At 38.7% G+C, this 17,826-nt stretch overlaps 2 protein-coding genes across 4 annotated transcripts; both read right to left on the reverse strand.

The window, feature by feature from the left end:
* Nucleotides 1-397: 397 nt before the first annotated feature.
* Nucleotides 398-8,742, reverse strand: haus5 (HAUS augmin like complex subunit 5). The gene is made up of 19 exons (XM_022770428.1): nucleotides 8,458-8,742; nucleotides 8,286-8,348; nucleotides 8,006-8,038; nucleotides 7,288-7,312; nucleotides 6,999-7,131; nucleotides 6,661-6,820; nucleotides 6,459-6,555; nucleotides 5,869-5,960; nucleotides 5,701-5,755; nucleotides 5,468-5,595; nucleotides 5,288-5,369; nucleotides 5,007-5,161; nucleotides 4,521-4,683; nucleotides 4,217-4,297; nucleotides 3,913-4,058; nucleotides 3,341-3,437; nucleotides 2,090-2,228; nucleotides 1,763-1,895; nucleotides 398-1,092 (listed from the first exon to the last, which is right to left on the reverse strand). Exons 1-19 carry the CDS (start codon nucleotides 8,553-8,555, stop codon nucleotides 990-992), a joined length of 1,983 nt encoding a protein of 660 aa, XP_022626149.1. The 5' UTR covers nucleotides 8,556-8,742; the 3' UTR covers nucleotides 398-989.
* Nucleotides 8,743-9,414: 672 nt separating this feature from the next.
* LOC111227553 (fizzy-related protein homolog) lies at nucleotides 9,415-15,040 on the reverse strand. 3 transcript variants are annotated; one of them, XM_022753212.1, is made up of 14 exons: nucleotides 14,892-15,040; nucleotides 14,094-14,197; nucleotides 13,311-13,439; nucleotides 13,062-13,125; nucleotides 12,806-12,933; nucleotides 12,499-12,581; nucleotides 12,169-12,352; nucleotides 11,963-12,028; nucleotides 11,780-11,882; nucleotides 11,386-11,570; nucleotides 11,057-11,290; nucleotides 10,420-10,524; nucleotides 10,214-10,306; nucleotides 9,415-10,118 (listed from the first exon to the last, which is right to left on the reverse strand). In XM_022753212.1, the coding sequence occupies exons 2-14, from the start codon at nucleotides 14,160-14,162 to the stop codon at nucleotides 10,077-10,079; spliced, it is 1,485 nt and encodes a 494-aa protein (XP_022608933.1). In that variant the 5' UTR covers nucleotides 14,163-14,197; nucleotides 14,892-15,040; the 3' UTR covers nucleotides 9,415-10,076. The 3 variants fall into 3 exon arrangements, with proteins under 3 accessions (XP_022608933.1, XP_022608850.1, XP_022609019.1); XM_022753129.1 differs by having other exon boundaries at nucleotides 12,806-12,936; XM_022753298.1 differs by lacking the exon at nucleotides 10,420-10,524 and having other exon boundaries at nucleotides 12,806-12,936.
* Nucleotides 15,041-17,826: the final 2,786 nt, after the last annotated feature.

Consider the following 17,826-nt stretch of genomic DNA (forward strand, 5'->3'; position numbering starts at 1 on the left):
CATTTCAACGAAGACAGGAGGAAATACTTGGATTTAAAATTATTTATTAGTAAACGAGATTCATATGGTAAAATATCAAGAGGAGTAATGATGAGAATAAACATCTTAGATAAAGTGTTGTTTAGTTACAACCACTACTGCTTCACAGTAGTGCTGCAATTAATGATTTTCATTTTCAATGAATTGAAAATAATAAAACCAAAAAACAAGTAATAAATGTCCTACAGCAGCTGGAGACATCATCTAATATCTTGTTTTGTCCAACCAACAGTCCAAGTCCTAAAAAATACACTATTTATTTGAGTGTAAGCCCAAGAAAAGCAGCAAATGTTCATACTTGAGAAGCTGGAACCAACAAATGTTTGGTATTTTTGCTAGAAGAATAACTAAAACAATTAATCATCAAAACATTTAACAAGTAACTAATCATTGCAGCTCTGCTTTACACTGCAGCGTATTTGTGCATTTGTTAACTACTGCAGCTATGTCCAGATTAGCCTGTTATGGTGCCTCAAGGCAAAACTTTTCTGTGGGCCCCCCTTGACCCCCACCTACCACCCTCTGAGCATGTGCCTTGCTGTCTCTATTAAGATCTGTGCAACCAAATCTCCCAAGCTGAAATACTTACAGTCTCAGTTTGTGATTAGATTAAACACATCTTTATTTGGGAATGTGGTCCTCTTGAGGACAATATAAACTAAAATAATTAATGTGTTACAAATTTTTATCCCAGGGCACCACCACAAGACAGGACCAGACAATTAGCTAATAATGAACTAAAGGAATAGTGATGCAAATAACACATTTGTAACTAATCAAACTGCCAAACCAGTAAAAATGGATGAAACAGTGGCCTCATGGTCTGGGGCCCCCAGGCAGTTGCCCACTTTGCTTGGTTGGTAATCAATCCTTAACTATATCATGGACATTTTGCCACTGAAAGGTGCTGAGCGGGATCTCCTTTATATTTTCAAACTATGAGGTGTCCCTTAACAGGCGTTGGCAGCTAGTTTCCATCTTTGTAGCCACTGCTGAAAAGTCAGTCCTCCTCTATTGACATCAGGGAGGACATGCTGGACTGGTTGATCCCACCTACAAGTATGAACACACCAAACAAAAAATAAGTAAACCAGAAACCCAGAAACTCAACACCTGAGCAAAAGCATAAATCCACAATAACACATTTATGTTCAGAAAAAAAATCGGCAAGAAAAACTTAGGTTCATAGTTCATAATTGCAGTTTGCTCAAAATCATTTATGTCAAAATTGAGTAAAACAGTACACCATACATTCATATCATTAAAGTATGATTTCACTGAAACACAAACAATAATACTGAATTATTGACCAGCCACAATTTGTTAATAGCATGACACTTTATCTCCACAATGCAGTCCGTTCAAGCAAATGAAGTGCCAGTAGTTAGATAATCAGATAGGTGTTAAACATATCTGAAGTTTAACACAGTTATCGAAATGACTTATGGTAAACACATCATCCTTCGCATTGTAAAACAGTTACTGCAAGTAAAGTTGTTAGAATACTAATGGATATTCAGAGCAGGCTGTTTGAATGAGAACATGTCACATTTGCAGATGTGGTTTAGGTAACATAGTTAGACAGACTAGTTTTGTGCTGCTTTCCCTAATGTCCTTCACTGTAAAGCTGTGCCAAGGTAGAGGCATCCCCAGATCTCAACAATGAATGAACTGAAACTGTTTTACAGTACAGTAGGTTATCTGCTTCAGGAATGTGCCTTACCAGTAAGAGATGGCAGTTTTGACTTGGTCCCCATAAGAGAGGCCCTGAGCACAACATTTGGTGAGGCCTCTGACTCTTGGGACGAGAGACTTTAGAAGCTTCCGATCCTCCTCCACGACTCTGGAAAGCAAGGCTAAGAAGCACAGTGAGGAAAAACAGTAGATTTGTTGTTACCAAAACTGATGATAGTTTCTAAAAATGTATTTTTGCCAAGGTAATATAAAGTCTGCATTAAAGACAGCATGTATACAAACAGCAAAATGCAGCACTTGTCACTGTGTCCCTTGAGCCTGATAAGAGCCTCTCTTGATTAGTTCCTCTGATTACCTTTTTGATCAGATGCATGCAGCATTTTGGCTTCCTTCTGTAGTTTCTGCAGAGCAGTAGACTGAAGTTGAAGTAACTGACGGAGAAAACGTAACTCAAGCTGCTGGGAACGCGCCTGGAAACACAACTCCTCTGGAGCCTGAAGAGCAAGAAGAAGGAGAAAAATTAGTCTGTGTTACAAGTCAGAGAAAGGGGAAAAGGACAAGTAATTCCATATAAAAAAGATAAAGTTACACAGTAGTGTTTGTAAAACTAGCAGATGTCCCTAAAAAGCAAACTCACAGCAGCCTAGAAGATACGAGGCTACTGCTGCTATGTCTCTGTGCAGTAAGACTGATTTTCATGGACATTATTTTTATCAGCTCTGTTAGTGAGAGGACTGGGGTCAAGCGATGGCAGTGAGAGTCAGCTGGTTAATTAAAACCACTCTAGGCAGGTGGAGTTTAAGGAGCAGTATGAAGTGTGGGAGCTTCTAACACAACTTTTATACGAATCCAGTGAGTGTCCACAGGTAAATCTCACATGCAAAGTTATGCAGTGAATTTTCATGAGGGTGGGAAGCAAAATTCATGGTTTAAAATGCATGGTTAGTTGCAATGTTAGATTCTGATGGTAATGTCACTGGAGCCAAAGGATATAAATAACAGACTGTTTTTTAATGATGAGCTGATTCCAATGATGTAATAAACAAAAGACATAGTACAACATTCAAACTGTGAGGTTTGATATCACAACTATGGGTTGGACAAGCTGCTTGACAGAGCAATTTTATCATAACCAATAACACAATTGATTTAAAAAGAAAACAGGTCTCTTGTGTTGTGTTTTTGCACATAGTCAGAACAGTACTAATACCATTACCATGTTATTCAATCTCAAAATCCATTTTCACATGGTCGTTATAGTTTACAATACATTTTTGGTCTATTATAAAGTAATTCATGCATATTAATGCTCACCTATTTTATTATATTTATCATATTTTTTCCATATAAAAAGAAAACATAATTTTCTCCTGTATTATTCAATAAGTTTAACTATTATAGGATTATAACAAATAGTTACTCAATAAAATCATAAAAAAAATAAGTTCAATTAAAAGGAAATTGCTTTGAACTGAATCATCAGCATGTAAATTATGAATCAAACGGATATAACCGAAGGACTGACATGCATGTATACCGCTGCTCTGGGCAAAAAGACAAAGGAGGGGAAGATCTTACTTTCTCAGCACTATATGTCAACTCTCACCTTGTACAGTGGGAAAGCCAGGCTCTGACACATTCTGCTGAAGGTTGAAGACTGCAAGCGATGGATGGACAACCACGATGCAGGGATCCTTTGAGTTCTTGAAATAAAAATTTAAAAAATTAAAAAAAACAGGAAAAAATGTCATTTTTCTACTTTTGTTCAGCACTTGATCAAGAGTATGATTAAAAACGTCTCTTCTTGTGATACACTTTCTAAATGAAAGTCAAATGCTTTAGTGCACTGCAGCTGGAGCCACAGGTGTACCACTGATGAAGGAGGATCATTTTCTGACAGATATTACTCTGCTTCTCTCATCTCCCTCCCTCTGTGAATTTGTAATTCATCTTTAAATCCAAAAGAACTCAACACAACTGAGGGAAAAAAAAAAGTTGGCAGCCTGTTTTGTGTAAGCCTTTCCGATTTATTACCAAATACAGTTTCAGTTTCTGGCAGTGAAATATGAACTCAGATATGAAGTCCTCAGTTTGGGTGTTGATTTAGGAACCTTTTTCTAAACTGGAACAAAAATAAAATTAGATTGCTTATATACAAAATAGACAACTTTCTCTTACCCTTCAACAGTCCTGCGGTCCAGAGTGAGAAGCGAAACCACTCCAAACTGTCTGGCCTCCTTAGAAATAGAGTTCCTTAGTCCGTTTGCTGCGGTGGTGACATCTTCAAACTGTGGCACCAACTTACCCTGGATGAATTCCTGTAACTGAAGCAAAACAGAGGGAGAGAAATCCTCAAGAAATTCCCGGAAATGTGATACTTTGTGGCAAAAGTTTGTTTTTTTTAGCTTAAAAACATCTCTTTCACCACAGCACAAAGTAAATACTTGTCTACTTAAGTGTCACAAATGGAGAACATCCACACCTGTCTGTGTAGATGGATCAGCTCTGTCTTGGCCATGGAGTTCCCCTTAATCAGACCTCTGATCTGCTCCTGTCTGAGAACCTGCAGAGACACAACACAATATGTTTCACGATATATGTTGCAGATATATTGACAGCTCTGCATTTTAAGTTCAGAAATCTGGCAATTCAAGATGTTTATCTCCAGAAAGTCAAAAGCAGACGTAACCAAATCCTATAGACTACATTTTTCTGAATAAACACTGATATAATGTATCTAAATGGATATAAAAACAAGAAGGAAATGGTTGTCAATTCACTCTCACCACTAGCTGCCTGAAGTCCAGGATGCTCTGCCACTGGCTGCGGAGGTTTCTCAGTGCCTCCTGTCGGCTTCTGGCATGTTGGTCCAGCTGTATACACCGGTCTCTGATGTGATCTCTGGCTGCTGCCTGCATCACACACTGGAGTTCCAGCTCTAGCGCTGACCTGATAGCAAAACACAGAGAAGGTTCAAGAAATTAAATGCAAATGTATTATGACAAAGAGCAAACACTAAATGTTCAATCTTAACTTAATAACAACTGATAATAACCTCCTACTCTTAAAATAATTTTCCTGACTTTTGTTTTCCATCACAGGAAATTACTAGACTAAAATATTTGTGGGATCCATACAGTAATGTGTCTGAAGGTGTCTGATGCCCCATTACTCAGAATAGAAAATGTTTCAGAGGATTTATTACATTTTTGCATACATCTCAGTCTGGATTTCATGACCTGATCAATAAACTCTACAGTAAGTGGACTCACTGTGCCAAGGTGTCATTATGGAGTTCATCTGCAATACCAGACACCTCCTGCTGAGCCTCCTTCTTGCGGGCCAGCAGCTGGTTTTTGAGCTGCTGGACTCTGGAGCGAGTCTGAGCCAGTTCCACCAAACTCTGCTCCACCTCTTCCCAGGCAGCCTGGAAACCCAGACAGAACCAACAAAAGAAAAATGCATTTGTCACAGATGTCAGAAAACATGAACGTGTCCTCGTTTTATATTATAATTTCATATTAAAGTGTATGTGAGTGTTTGTGTTTAGAACCTGTAAGAGGGTCTTAACCGGTGGCAACTCATTATCCTCTTCTGCTGACATGTCCAGCAGGTGATTGCTTTCATAGCGGAACCTGCAATGAACATGCCAAATACTGTAACACTGAAAACTTTGAATGAAATAGTCTGACATGAAAAGAGAACATCATAGTAATATGGTGGTATGCCTTACCGCAGAGCTGTCACATCGTGGGTCACATCCACAGAAGCCAGTTTGTTCTCTAGTTCCTTCTGTTCTCTGGAAGCTAAATATTGTAATGCTGAGAGGACATGGTTTGGAGGATAATCACCCAACAGGTTCTGATGCAATGACAAGCAACAGCATGTTAATTCAAAGTGAATATTACAGACATTATATACACAAGTAACAAAATATTTAGTGAAATTTGACAAAATTAGACCAACCTCCACAGCACTCAACCAGTACTGAAACATGGCAGTCCTCTGCTCACGAGTCATACTGAGAGGGAGAGAAGAAAGAAGCTATTAATTCAAGAAAGAAGTTGACAATACTCTGAAATACAGTTTGTGATTAGTTGATTTCTCAAATACTTTATCCAGTATAGTCCTTACCGTTTGGCTGCAGATTGCGCCGTTTTCAGTTCACTTTCTTGTAAAGACTGATAGAAGTGGACCCTGGCTTCACACAGCTCTCTCACTTCACGCTGACAGTGGAAAATAAAAGAAATTATGATCATTTTCTTCAATCAACAGCTGATGTATTACAGGCATCTTGGACTGCATTACTCAGATTTGTGTAAATCATTTTTTATCAACTGTTTTTTTTGCTTCCAAATGTGCAAATTTGGAAGACTGAATTTCCAAAAAGCTGTCAAAAGAAACAGAAACCAAGATAAATAATGGTGAAACCAGCAGTAATTCATTGCAGTTTCCTAACAAAGACAGCATTCAGTGTATGTCATTTTGATGAATTATTTTGTCTCCTCTGTCCACACACACTGTGTATATACACTGACACTGCAATCGCCAGACAAACTGAACTGAGGAAGCTTCTTGGATGTGAAACGTCTTCAAGTATCTACAACTTCCAGTTCTTCAATTCAACCCTTCTTGGATAACCACAACCTGGATGACTGAGATGCAACACACTACTCTTTAAACTCTGCTCAGTAAAATACAGACCAGATTTCGGCAGCTCTTACCAGGACCTGCGCCTCTGTTGTGGTTTTGGAGTTGAGGTTGTCACCATCATTGCCGCTTGAAGACTTATCATCGAACAGAACTTCTACCTCTGCTTTCCTGAAATACACAACACTTCCTTTTTTAAAATCTGAACTGCTATGTGATTATTATGGGTCTATAAATAAGTTAAATTTATTAGTTTCTATTTAACTTCAGCCTTACCTGGCCATCTGTTCCAGTGCCTGGCAGTGCCCCCTGATCTTTTGTGTATCGTCAGATAACATCTTGGAGCCCAAGATGCAGCGCTGCCTGAAGGCCTGGAGAAGCAGCTCTCTGCGCTGGCTTTCCTCCACCTGGCTCCAGGTACGACTGATAGACTGCTCTGTTGATTAAAGACAGTATAAAACAACGGTGTGCGAGATCACCCAGCATATTTTAGAACTATGAAACCCTTTTATATTGTGTACATAAAGTACTGAAAGTGTATAACACTAAGTGAATACTGTAAATACTGCAACTACCAAATGACACCCAGCCCTCACTGTATGAGATGGACTAACCTTGTGTGGCCAATTGTTCCTCTGTTCCACTGATCTGAGAGTCCAGGTGACTGATCTCAGCTCTCAGCTGCTCTATCTTCCTCTGTAGCTCTCTCTGCTTAGCAGCCTCACTCTGGTCCTCAGCCTGCTTCACCTGAGCAAGCAAAAACAGCACCAGACAGAAGCAAATTTCATCTAATCAGTGGCTTTCTTACTGAAATGAACAATTGCACATTGTGTATCATTAGTGTGATCATTCAGATTAATCAATCAGTACTACAACAGGGAAGGAAAACAAGTTGTAGCCTACCTCTTTGTCTTGAAGAACTTTGTACCTTGAAAATCATAGTGTCAAGGAAATTACCCAACAAATGTTGAGCTGACAGTGGTCATGGTAGCTGAGGAGATTCAGTGTATATTTGAGTGATACCAAGTATACCAATAAAACATATGTATAATTATTTTTGGGGGTGTTTATAAAATAGCCTAGTAGATAATTGTCCTAAGGTGGAGAGAAAGGGAGAGAAGGAATGGGATGCACCATAAAGGTCCCTAAGATTTCAACCAGGCACAACCAGGGAGCACCAGAACACCCAAAGAAAGCACACACTGTATATATACTGTCCTTTGCATGCAATGACAGGACGAGCTGGGTGACCATGTGGTGGCAGACACACTGATAGATTGATTGATAGAACATAAGTATTCAAAAAAAACTAAAAAGTATCTTGAGCAAGATACTGTCTCTGTTCTACCTGGGCATTTTACAGTTGAAAATAAACTTACAAACTATAGAATGGTGACACTGTTTAAAAGCATCCCTTTGGCATCTTTGTACAGTGCAATCAGAAAGTATTCAGCCTTTTACTAATTTATTAAAAGGAGAAAACTGAAATATCATTTTGACATAAGTAGTCAGATCCTTTGCTATGACTTGAAATTTAGCTCACTTGCCTCCCATTTACTTTGACAATTTCTACATTTGGATTGCTGCCTTTAAAACCTTCCTTCAGAGTGTGAAAGGATACCACTGAAGATTGCCACGCATGATCCTCACGTTCCTGGAAAAACAGAAACAATCGAGAAGCTGTAATCCATTATTTGCCCAGTCACAGGGAGCACAGAGGGAGAGACTGAAGTTTAGTTTAGAGACCAAGACATTTATCAGATGCCACGATGCTCTTTATGCTGAACAGACAAACAGGGGCTGGGTTGGTTATGGGATGACATACAAGAAAATCAGCAGTACTCTAACCATAGGTAAATGATCAAAAGGTTACAAAACAGCAAGGCAGTGTGAATGCTAACCTCTGTTGGAAAACGTGTTGGATGACATATTTCCATATTGACTTCCCCGTCCCAACACAGAGCCTGGAAAACAAATGACCGACATTACTTCAACGCTGCAAAGTGAGCATCGATTGTGAGGACCTCTACTGTTCAGTATTAACTGTGATAGTATAGACATACTGATACCCACGTTTTAAAATAGCTGTCATTTGGCAGGCTGTCCGGGGGCAGATTGAACTCCTCTGTCGCCCAACGCTTCAACTCCTGCACAAGATTTCTGTCCGCCATTCTGACAGACAATAACAACAAGCTAGTAGCTACGACCCCTGACAGCTAGCGAAGTTTGCTTGTGTCGTTGATCGAATTTAACCTGGCAAATTATAATCCTTTGACTTTCGTTGCTGTTTTTGAAGATGAATCTCTCCTTTATAAGCCTAAATTAACTTGAAAAATGCATTTTTATAAACCTGAAATTCTCAAATTTTCAACTTCCCGCCCGTTTGCGGTATTTCCGGTCAGTATATCCGTTGTGGCAGCGCCGCCCCTGGTTGTAGTCGGTTATTGCTGTTGTTGTTGTTATAGATTTACAATGTTATGTATTTTGTTTTATTCATAGGGTAATTCCACTTGATAAAAATAGTGACTCCCCATTAATTTCATACAGTTTCGAGAAAAACTATTTGAATATGGTGCCACATAAAAAAATCTAAAAATATAAATAAATAAATAGGTCGTGAAAATGTATCCTTTTTCACATATACACAGATATAATGTGCATAAACAAATACATCCAAAACTACTGTAGTCTGATCCACCAGTCATGCAATAAAAACTACCTTATAAATTTCTTATGTTCATTTTTTGATGAAACTGTTTTGGAGAGGTGTTGATTCATCTGAATAATACTGGAGGAAGCATTGCTGTTAAACTGACCTGCATTATAGTGTTATTTTTATTTAACCCTCACAGATATAAATGGTGTGGACAAAATACACTATGCAGCAATAATATGCAGCATTATACAATCTAATCTAACATAATTGCAACTAAATTTTATTAGGTCCAAAAATAAATGGTAATGGTATTTGTAATTGAAGAAATCAAATATACACAAAGTCACACACTGGTTATTCAGTTCCATCATCTTTTATTTCTTCCTTTACTACAGAGAATCAACCATGTAGTATATGTCTAGATGCACAGCATTAGACTTTCTGGCCACAGTGGCAAACTGCATTACTTCAGCCAACCACTCTTCAACCTTAGTAATCTAAGGATCACAGTAAACATACACATACTGTAGAAGCCTTAGTAGGTGATTAGGTTTAGTTTTTACATTTTAGTCATCTTTTTCTCCACTGAATCTCCATTCCTCCATGACAGATGATTCGTTCATTGAATGTTTTACCACATAACAAGTGCGTTAAATAAATTAGACCTGAGTTAAACAAAAACTGAAAATACTCTCTCCACAGTTCAGATTCCACAACAATGCAAACGGTATCACAATATTTTTAAGTAAGGCCTATGATCTCTTGTGAATACAAAACAAATGGAAATCAACCCACTTATACATTTTTAAAAAGTAAAAATGTTTTTACAATCATCATGAAGGCACACACGTCAAAAAGAATCTCCCAAAACAATTATTAGCGTTAAAAAAAAATAGCTCAGTTGTTCTCGCTGTCATTTCCTATGTGAAAAAATGCCACAAGATGCCTTAGATTGCAATGTTTGTCCTTAGCACCATGTTTATGAGCTGCCGAGTGATAACACCCAGGCACCACTCAAATTTGAATTTTTTTTAAGTTACCGTATCCTGGTGAAGAGATTTAAAACTGATACAGATTCCTGAAGAAAAAAAAAAGATACAGAAACTTTGGTTAATTATTTTGCAGATCCGGGGACAGTGCTGAATGCTATTCCCAAACAAAGTGCTTTCTCACCTTTGTTGACCTTGTTTTGCTGAATACGTTCCAGAAGCGTAGAGTCTCATCTCCAGCTCCTGTCACTATTGCCTCGCCATCCGGGGACATTGCCTAAAGAAAAACTTTAAACATTTATGAGGCTGCTACCAGACTTTCTGGCAAAGATGGCAGGCTTTTAGCATTAATACGACCATCACTGACATCACGTACAAACACACACTGACCAGGTAAAGGACTCTATAGGAGTGTCCTGTGAGCTTGGCCACCTGAGTGAGAGCTGGATATTTCCAGACCAAGATCTGGTTCTGAGAGTAGCCATGGGTGCTAACCTGGAAAGAGAGACAATAATTATAATTCACTGTGCTGTGTAAATTGTGCTTTGTGTAATTTAATATCAGTAAAACATTACCACATTCAGTTAGAAACTCTACAGTGAATTTTACATTGTGCGACAGGAAGAGGACACACTCCTTTCAGACCAAACGAGTAAAGTTTCTACGGTATCACAGTCAAATACTGAGAACAACTTTGAAGAACATTAGCACTAGACAGTGGCTACAATCGTCTCACACATAGTTTCAAGTGTTAATAGAAATATGCTGTGATATCCCAATTAAGAAAGATATATAGTGCCTTTAAGCCTTTAAGGGTATTTATAACCCTTGGATGTTTGAATTGTACTGGATGTTTTATAGAATTAAGCAGTGTCCTTAAAAAAAGTAAAACATCTTTACAAATTAATATAAATTAAGTGCAAATATCTTAAGAGACAAAATAACGAATTAAAGTATAACACTAAGTATAACACTATAACACAGGCGTAGGACTGTACATCAGCTGTGTGCATCTGAAGTGACTCACCAGCTCATTTGCATGCTTGGACCAGGCCAGGTTGCAGACCTGTGAGCCGGTGTCCATACACTGCAGCGGCTGCGACGTCAGCGTGTTCCAAAATCGAATACAGCGATCGGCAGTGCCGCCTCCAGAGGCCAGCAGGCCGTGCTGGTGGGGGGACCAGGCAATGGCTTTAACTGCAGCCAGGTGATCCATGTATGTCTGCACTGGGCTCAGTGAGGAGTGGTTCCAGACCAGCAGCTGAGATGACAAACACCGTCACCCTCATCAATGAATACAGTGAGTAAATGAACAAAGATGAGAAGAGGCAGGTTTGATAAATGTAACAACTGTACCTTATTGTCATTGCCACCAGATGCGAGCAGCTGATGGTCAGTGCTCCACTTTAAGCCACACACTTCCTGTCTGTGTCCCTGCAGCCGTCTTTCTGACTGCAGTGGAGGCGTCCGTATGTCTCTTTGAAGAATCATACGGTCACGGCTTCCCGACGACAACTGGTCTGCATTCCATGCTAACGCTCCTGTAGAGCACAGAGTCAAGTTTAATTTATACTTAGTCACACTTTAAACATTTTGCTGTAAGAAGGCAACTATCAAGAATGTCAAGCATTAATTCAGCCTAATGCTGACTGTGTCCAGTCTTTTCGATTCACATTATTTGTTTTTATTGTGTCTTGAGTATCACTGTTAAGCCACTCTATAACCCACATAACAAAGCAAATGTTCACACCAACTCTAGCCGTGTGTCCTTCCAAGGCAAAGAGTTTCTTCCCAGCACCAGCGTCCCAGATCTGAACGTATCCTTTGTGAGTCCCCACTGCCACCAGGTTGCCCTAAAAACGTGAAGAATAATTTCATTAACAGAAACTAACTGAATCGAAAGTTCTGATGGCAGTAAGTTATGTGTACTTACCCTTTCAGACCACCCAACTGATGTGACGGAGTCTCCTTCCACTGACAGATCACACAGCCTTGTTACCTGAGGAAAAGACAATTTAGTTAGAGATTAACTTTGCCACCGGACAGTGATTAATGCTGCCAAGAAGAGCAAAGCATAAACACGAAACAGTTCTAATTCAACTTCCAAAATTAGGTGTACAGATACACAGAGTGTAGTACCTGGCTGGTACAGGCACTCCACAGGTAAACACATGTGCCTAGCCCGACACTGAGCACGTTGAGAGAAGACCAGTCCACTAAGTTGAGGTAAAAGTCGTCCTGCAGCTCTGGAGCATCAAGCACTTTAAAGGGGATCTTTGAGATCTTGCGAGTTGGCTTCCTCGGTGAACGTAACAATTTTTGACTGTAGCAGGAAAAAGTCAGACTTTATAAAATCCTGATACCAATATGTACATTTCTCTTCATTCGCATGGTGACAACATTGATGAGTGATCAATAACAAAAGATCTATAAACCAAAATATTATTACCACAATATAAGTGCTTCTACCTTTTGTTGCTGACAGGTGATAGGGAGTAGGGGGAAATGCTGGTGCCGTCATCTGGAGATGACCTTTTTGTATTGAGTGAAAACTGCAAAGAACACAAAGGCAGACATCTTCATGTTCTCCACCAGCGTCAATAAAATAACATAAAACACAGAAGACAAGCTGTGCACTGAGTGAATAGTGGTGTTCTACTCTGACTTAGTTTTTCTGCCCCTGCTAAGGACCTTAAGGGCATGTCTCTGTTCTGACATGACAATAAATGTGCTATATAATCCAATATTTAAGAAGTATGAGATGAAATGTTCATACAGTGAAGAGACTCCTCTTCTCAGGGGTGGATGGCTGTAGACGTCTGTCTTCTGTCTGGGGGTCCTGAATCTTTTCTATTCCTGCTCCCAGAAGTTCATTTTTCAGTAAAGCAGAGTAGGCCAGCCCATCTGCTACATGCACACAAATATTATTTGATTCATAAGACAGTAAAAGCATTGACGCATAAAACCACAATTCTAGATGCACATAAGCAAGAAACAGAATTTACAAAATGACATTTACAAAATCTATTTACCTTTGATATTATCAGAAGAAGCATCCTTTGTTTTTCTGTTCTGACTTGGTGACTTCTCATTTTCCTAATCAAAATCACAAAGATACTGTCATTGATTTGAGTCGGACAGAACTACAAACTATACACTATAAACAACTTCACCCAGACACTTTTTAACATTTTGAATATTGAATTACACATGAATACTATATTTCTCTTACAACAGCACCGACACACTGCTCAGTAAATTCACCCACAACATGTCCATACATTGATCCTGTGGAAGTTGATGTTCCAGTTGGCCCCCGCTCTGGTTGGGATAAATCGGTCTCCAAGCTTACTGGGTGAGGATAACGGGGAACCAGTTGGTGTTCGACTGTGATGACTCCGTATCAATTTCTGTAAAACCAACATATTACTTTAAAGTGTATTTGCTTATGAATTTATGGAAGCGTGGTAACCAGTTGTAATATATATTGCTGTACAAAACTTTTAGGCATTTTAGATGTTTAGATTCTTATCTATCACACAGTGCTATCAGGGAGTTGACTGGTCCGGAAAAAAAAAAATTCCAAATTCGGTCTGCAGCATGACAATGAGCCCAAACATACAGTCAGAGTTATAAAGAGCTATGTTCCTCAACAAGACGAACAAGGAGACCTGCAACAGATGGTCAGGCCTCCATAGAGTCCTGATCACAATATCAGACAAATCATTCTTGGATTCTATGAAGAGACAGAAGACACTGAGACAGCCTGAATCCACAGAAGTACTGTGGCAAGTTCTCCAAGATGCTGGAACAACCAACCTGCCAAGTACCATGAAAGACTGTGCACAAGTGTAGCTAGGAAACTAGGATTTTTCTTTTCACTGAATTTTGTATGAAGTTAACTGATAAATAAAAAACAATTGTGGTTTATCCTCACCTCACGTTTAGTTCCTAATACCTTTGCTCAATACTGTAAACCATCTAACAAGACAAAAGTTCAGCATAGGTGTGATTAAGAAAAACAACTAACAGTAGGAGGAGGAGAACAGAAAGGCATTACTCACAACAGGACTCAAGTTGTCATTTTGAATGTTGATTTGGCGGAGGAGGCGATGTTCATATTCTGGATCCATCCTAGACCCTGATCCCACAGGCTGGGAAGATGGACCTGGCAAATACATTCATTAAAAACACAGTGTCTTTTTAGGGATTTCTAACCAGGGACTTGAACTTATATGTTGAAAAACCATGTCAGACATGAATTATTCAAATTCAAAGCAGAGTGAAGAACATGCCTGAAAATGACCACAATAAAACGATTAATTGCATATGGGATTGTTATTGGTGTTGTTCAACATTCACATTATACTGAATGATTATGAAGGTAGCCGAAAGATTATGCAGTATCCTAATCATACTGATTTAAATCTGTAAAACAATGTTTAGAATGACAGTCTACAATGTTGGTGGAAAATTATGACATTTCACAGGATATTTCAAAGCCTCTTTTAAAGACATCTATGTAGCACTTAGCTTGATAATCACACTTCGTTAAATATCCCATAGTTGTCTGCATTTCAGCGTAAATAATGATAATAGCATGACATATATCCTGTGTAACCTACTCAAGCGTTCCCACTCCACAGCAACAACAGATTCACCAACTCAGTTCTGACACGTCCAACTTTTAATAGTTAAGCTCGATGAACAAGATCGTGAAAAGCCCTGTAATGCTTATACATTTGGTGTGTTTATAATGTTTTTCTTCAGTCATGTTTGTACTAAAAAAAAGAAAAGCTAATGATAACTAGCATTAGCTAAGTTAGCTAGTGGTTAACTCATATTTGCAACAGACAACATACCAGCAACAACCGGCCAGCCTCTAAAACGGCAAACACCAGGAACAACAGTCGTCGCAGATATGTGGGATGAATTAAAGCGAGAAAGTGAAAGTTATTCGCTATCAGAGGAAGGTGAATGTTTAGTTGAGGTGGAAAAGTGCATTGTGGGGGTTTCGTCACCCCCTGTGACGTACGCGTCGCAAATAAAAACACGGAAACGCAACTTACGTTTGTCTCCAGTAGGAGTTTAATAATCGCGACCTGAATTTATTAAGTTAAGAGTTAAGTTGTTCTATACCTTAAATATGTTACTATCTATAAAATATAAGTGTAAACAGTGTAGTGTAAACTCATGTGCAACACAGAGGTCCACGTGTAGGGATGAGATCGTACAAGTCTGCAAATGCTATTGGGTTAAAGCCCAATATTAAGTTTTAGTTGAAGCGGTATTAATGAGGTGTCTACTCAACTTTATGGTAATCTTGGAGGCTGCAATATGTGGTGCTGTGGACTTGTATTGCGTTATGGTGATGTTGGTGTTTCTATTATTTTGTGCACCCCATTTATACCAGTAAGACAGGCTAAATAACAGACCGTTCTCTGTATAATGCAATAGTGTTCAACAGTACTACAAACTAAAGCCTCCTAAATGATCATACTGTTGAATCAACACCTCTCTAAAACTTTTTCGACACAAACTGAACATTAGGACTGTTGTGTTAGATTGCATTAGTTTTAGCTAGGTGTACCTAATAAACTGATAAGTGAGAAATGAGTGAGTTACAAATAAGGGACATCACATGAAATCAAATGTTACCCAGTTAAGAATCCCATGACAAAGTTTTTCAGCTCCAGGTGCAGGCTTATTGTCATTTCCATACATATGCATAACATGAATACAGGAAAAACAAAATGTCATGGACCTGAGTGCAACATAGAACAGACATAAAAACACCACAAAATCAATATCTGTTTAATTGATGACTGATACTGATGTAAATCGTTCATTTTGTAAAACTCAGTCTGACACACTGCCACATTTATTATGGATTTGTCCTCACACCAAAATATTTTGACTAGACCTTGGTTGTATTACTGCTTATGTATGTAATATTTTTTGTTTGTATTATTATAACATGTTATTACATGTTACATGTCACACATTTTCTTGTAAAGTTATTGATTTTATCAGCCAATTATCACACTCATAGATTTACAATTTCTGGCAGCAAACCTTTATTTTCTTTTGGGAATTTGACCTTTATTTCAAAACTCTTCCCTAAACAAGAATTCTTCAGAAGCTTTATCTGTGTGTATTGTAATTAGCTTCTTCAATTTGATTTGACTAAGAATCCTGACAGGCGTTTATTTTATTTTATTTTTTTATCTACATATCTTATCTCTATAATTGTTGTAATGGACTGTTTGTCCTTATCCTTATGCTTTCATTGGTTCAATATTTACTTCACAGTTCAAATTTAAACAACAAAAAAAAAAGGTTTCCTGTCATGTTGAAGTTTCAAACATAGAGGGCGTAATAGTTCCATTGTCAAACTCCTGTCGTGCAATGGTATAGCCTATACTTCACTTCCTAAAGAGTATGGGGCTTCTGATATCTAAATGAACCTATTTTAACCATCACTTATCTTGCATCTCAGTTTTTGCCTGTAGTCTGACAAACATGGGCAGGCCTTGACATGAAACACCTTTGTGTGCCTGTGTATGAATTCAGGACACCAACAGCAATAAAATAAAAAAAAACAACAACAAAAACCATGAGATAAAATAAACCTTTTCTTTGCAATAGACTTAAGGAGACACAGTATAAGAGATTGCATAAGCAACACAGGACATCTAGTGTCTTGACCAAAACTGATCCCGGCTGGAACACATTTGCATTGCCTTTTGAGTTATTCAAAAAAAATCAATAGTAGGACCCTTCAAGCTGTTGAAGAAACTTTAGCAAGGAAATTTATTTAAACGGATCTATGATAAAACTCCTACACAGTAGGAGTAGTGGTATAGGGACATTTTTAGAGTAACTCCAATAAAAAATGCAATGCGCTAAATTAAAAAGAAATTATAAGAGCTTCATGGAGCTATGGCACCCTATCATAAACCTCTTCCCCAGTGAGCTCAGTAACATGATCCAAAGAGGAAAAGCAACATTAGATTTTAGTCTGACACTTCTGTATGTCAGAAACAGATTAGCCTGTACACAATGGGAGTATGAATGTGTGAATGGTGTAGTCCAGGTCTGTAATCTAAACAGTTACATTGTGTTGTATGTTGTTTTTATACAAATAAACCATAATTATTTAAAGAAAATCCTGCTAAAACAGATATCAGTGAAATCCTGACTGTTCTGTGAAAAAAAGCTGCAGACTTGTAATGAAATATCTGATAATCTAATCAGCTGCGAAGCCTGGTTTTGGGTATTTTTAGGTCTGATGGCCCTGCATGCAATCCCTCCTTCTTTAGATTATACTGTAACAGGATTATTCATTTGTAATGTGTGTGTGCGTGCCTGTAATAAATGTTTTGAGTTTGTTTACACGTTTTGTGCTGATCCAAAAGCACTGCTGAACGTACCCTCCTGTCACCACCCTCCTCTGTACAATAGTCTCTGAAATGCAATGTTAATGACCATGTAGCTATGACAAAAGACTGAGCTCTGTGCCTTTAATGTTGGCAAGTGTAGTGATGATAATCACACACGGAGGGCACAGAGGGCCCCCTGTGAACTTCGCTGTGTGTTTTCTGGTGAGTGAGCCTATAGAAATGTACCACATCAGACACACAACATAGTTCTGCAAGTGTGACGAAGCACCCCCCACCTCCCACCCAACACACACCACCACCCCACACACACACACACACATACTCTGTCTGTCTGTCTGTCTCCTTCACACAGACACACCCACACAACACTGGCGCCAACTACCAACCCCCCTCC

Source organism: Seriola dumerili, unplaced genomic scaffold, assembly GCF_002260705.1.
Source record: "Seriola dumerili isolate Sdu_G_001 unplaced genomic scaffold, Sdu_1.0 BDQW01000002.1, whole genome shotgun sequence".
NCBI lineage: Eukaryota > Metazoa > Chordata > Actinopteri > Carangiformes > Carangidae > Seriola > Seriola dumerili.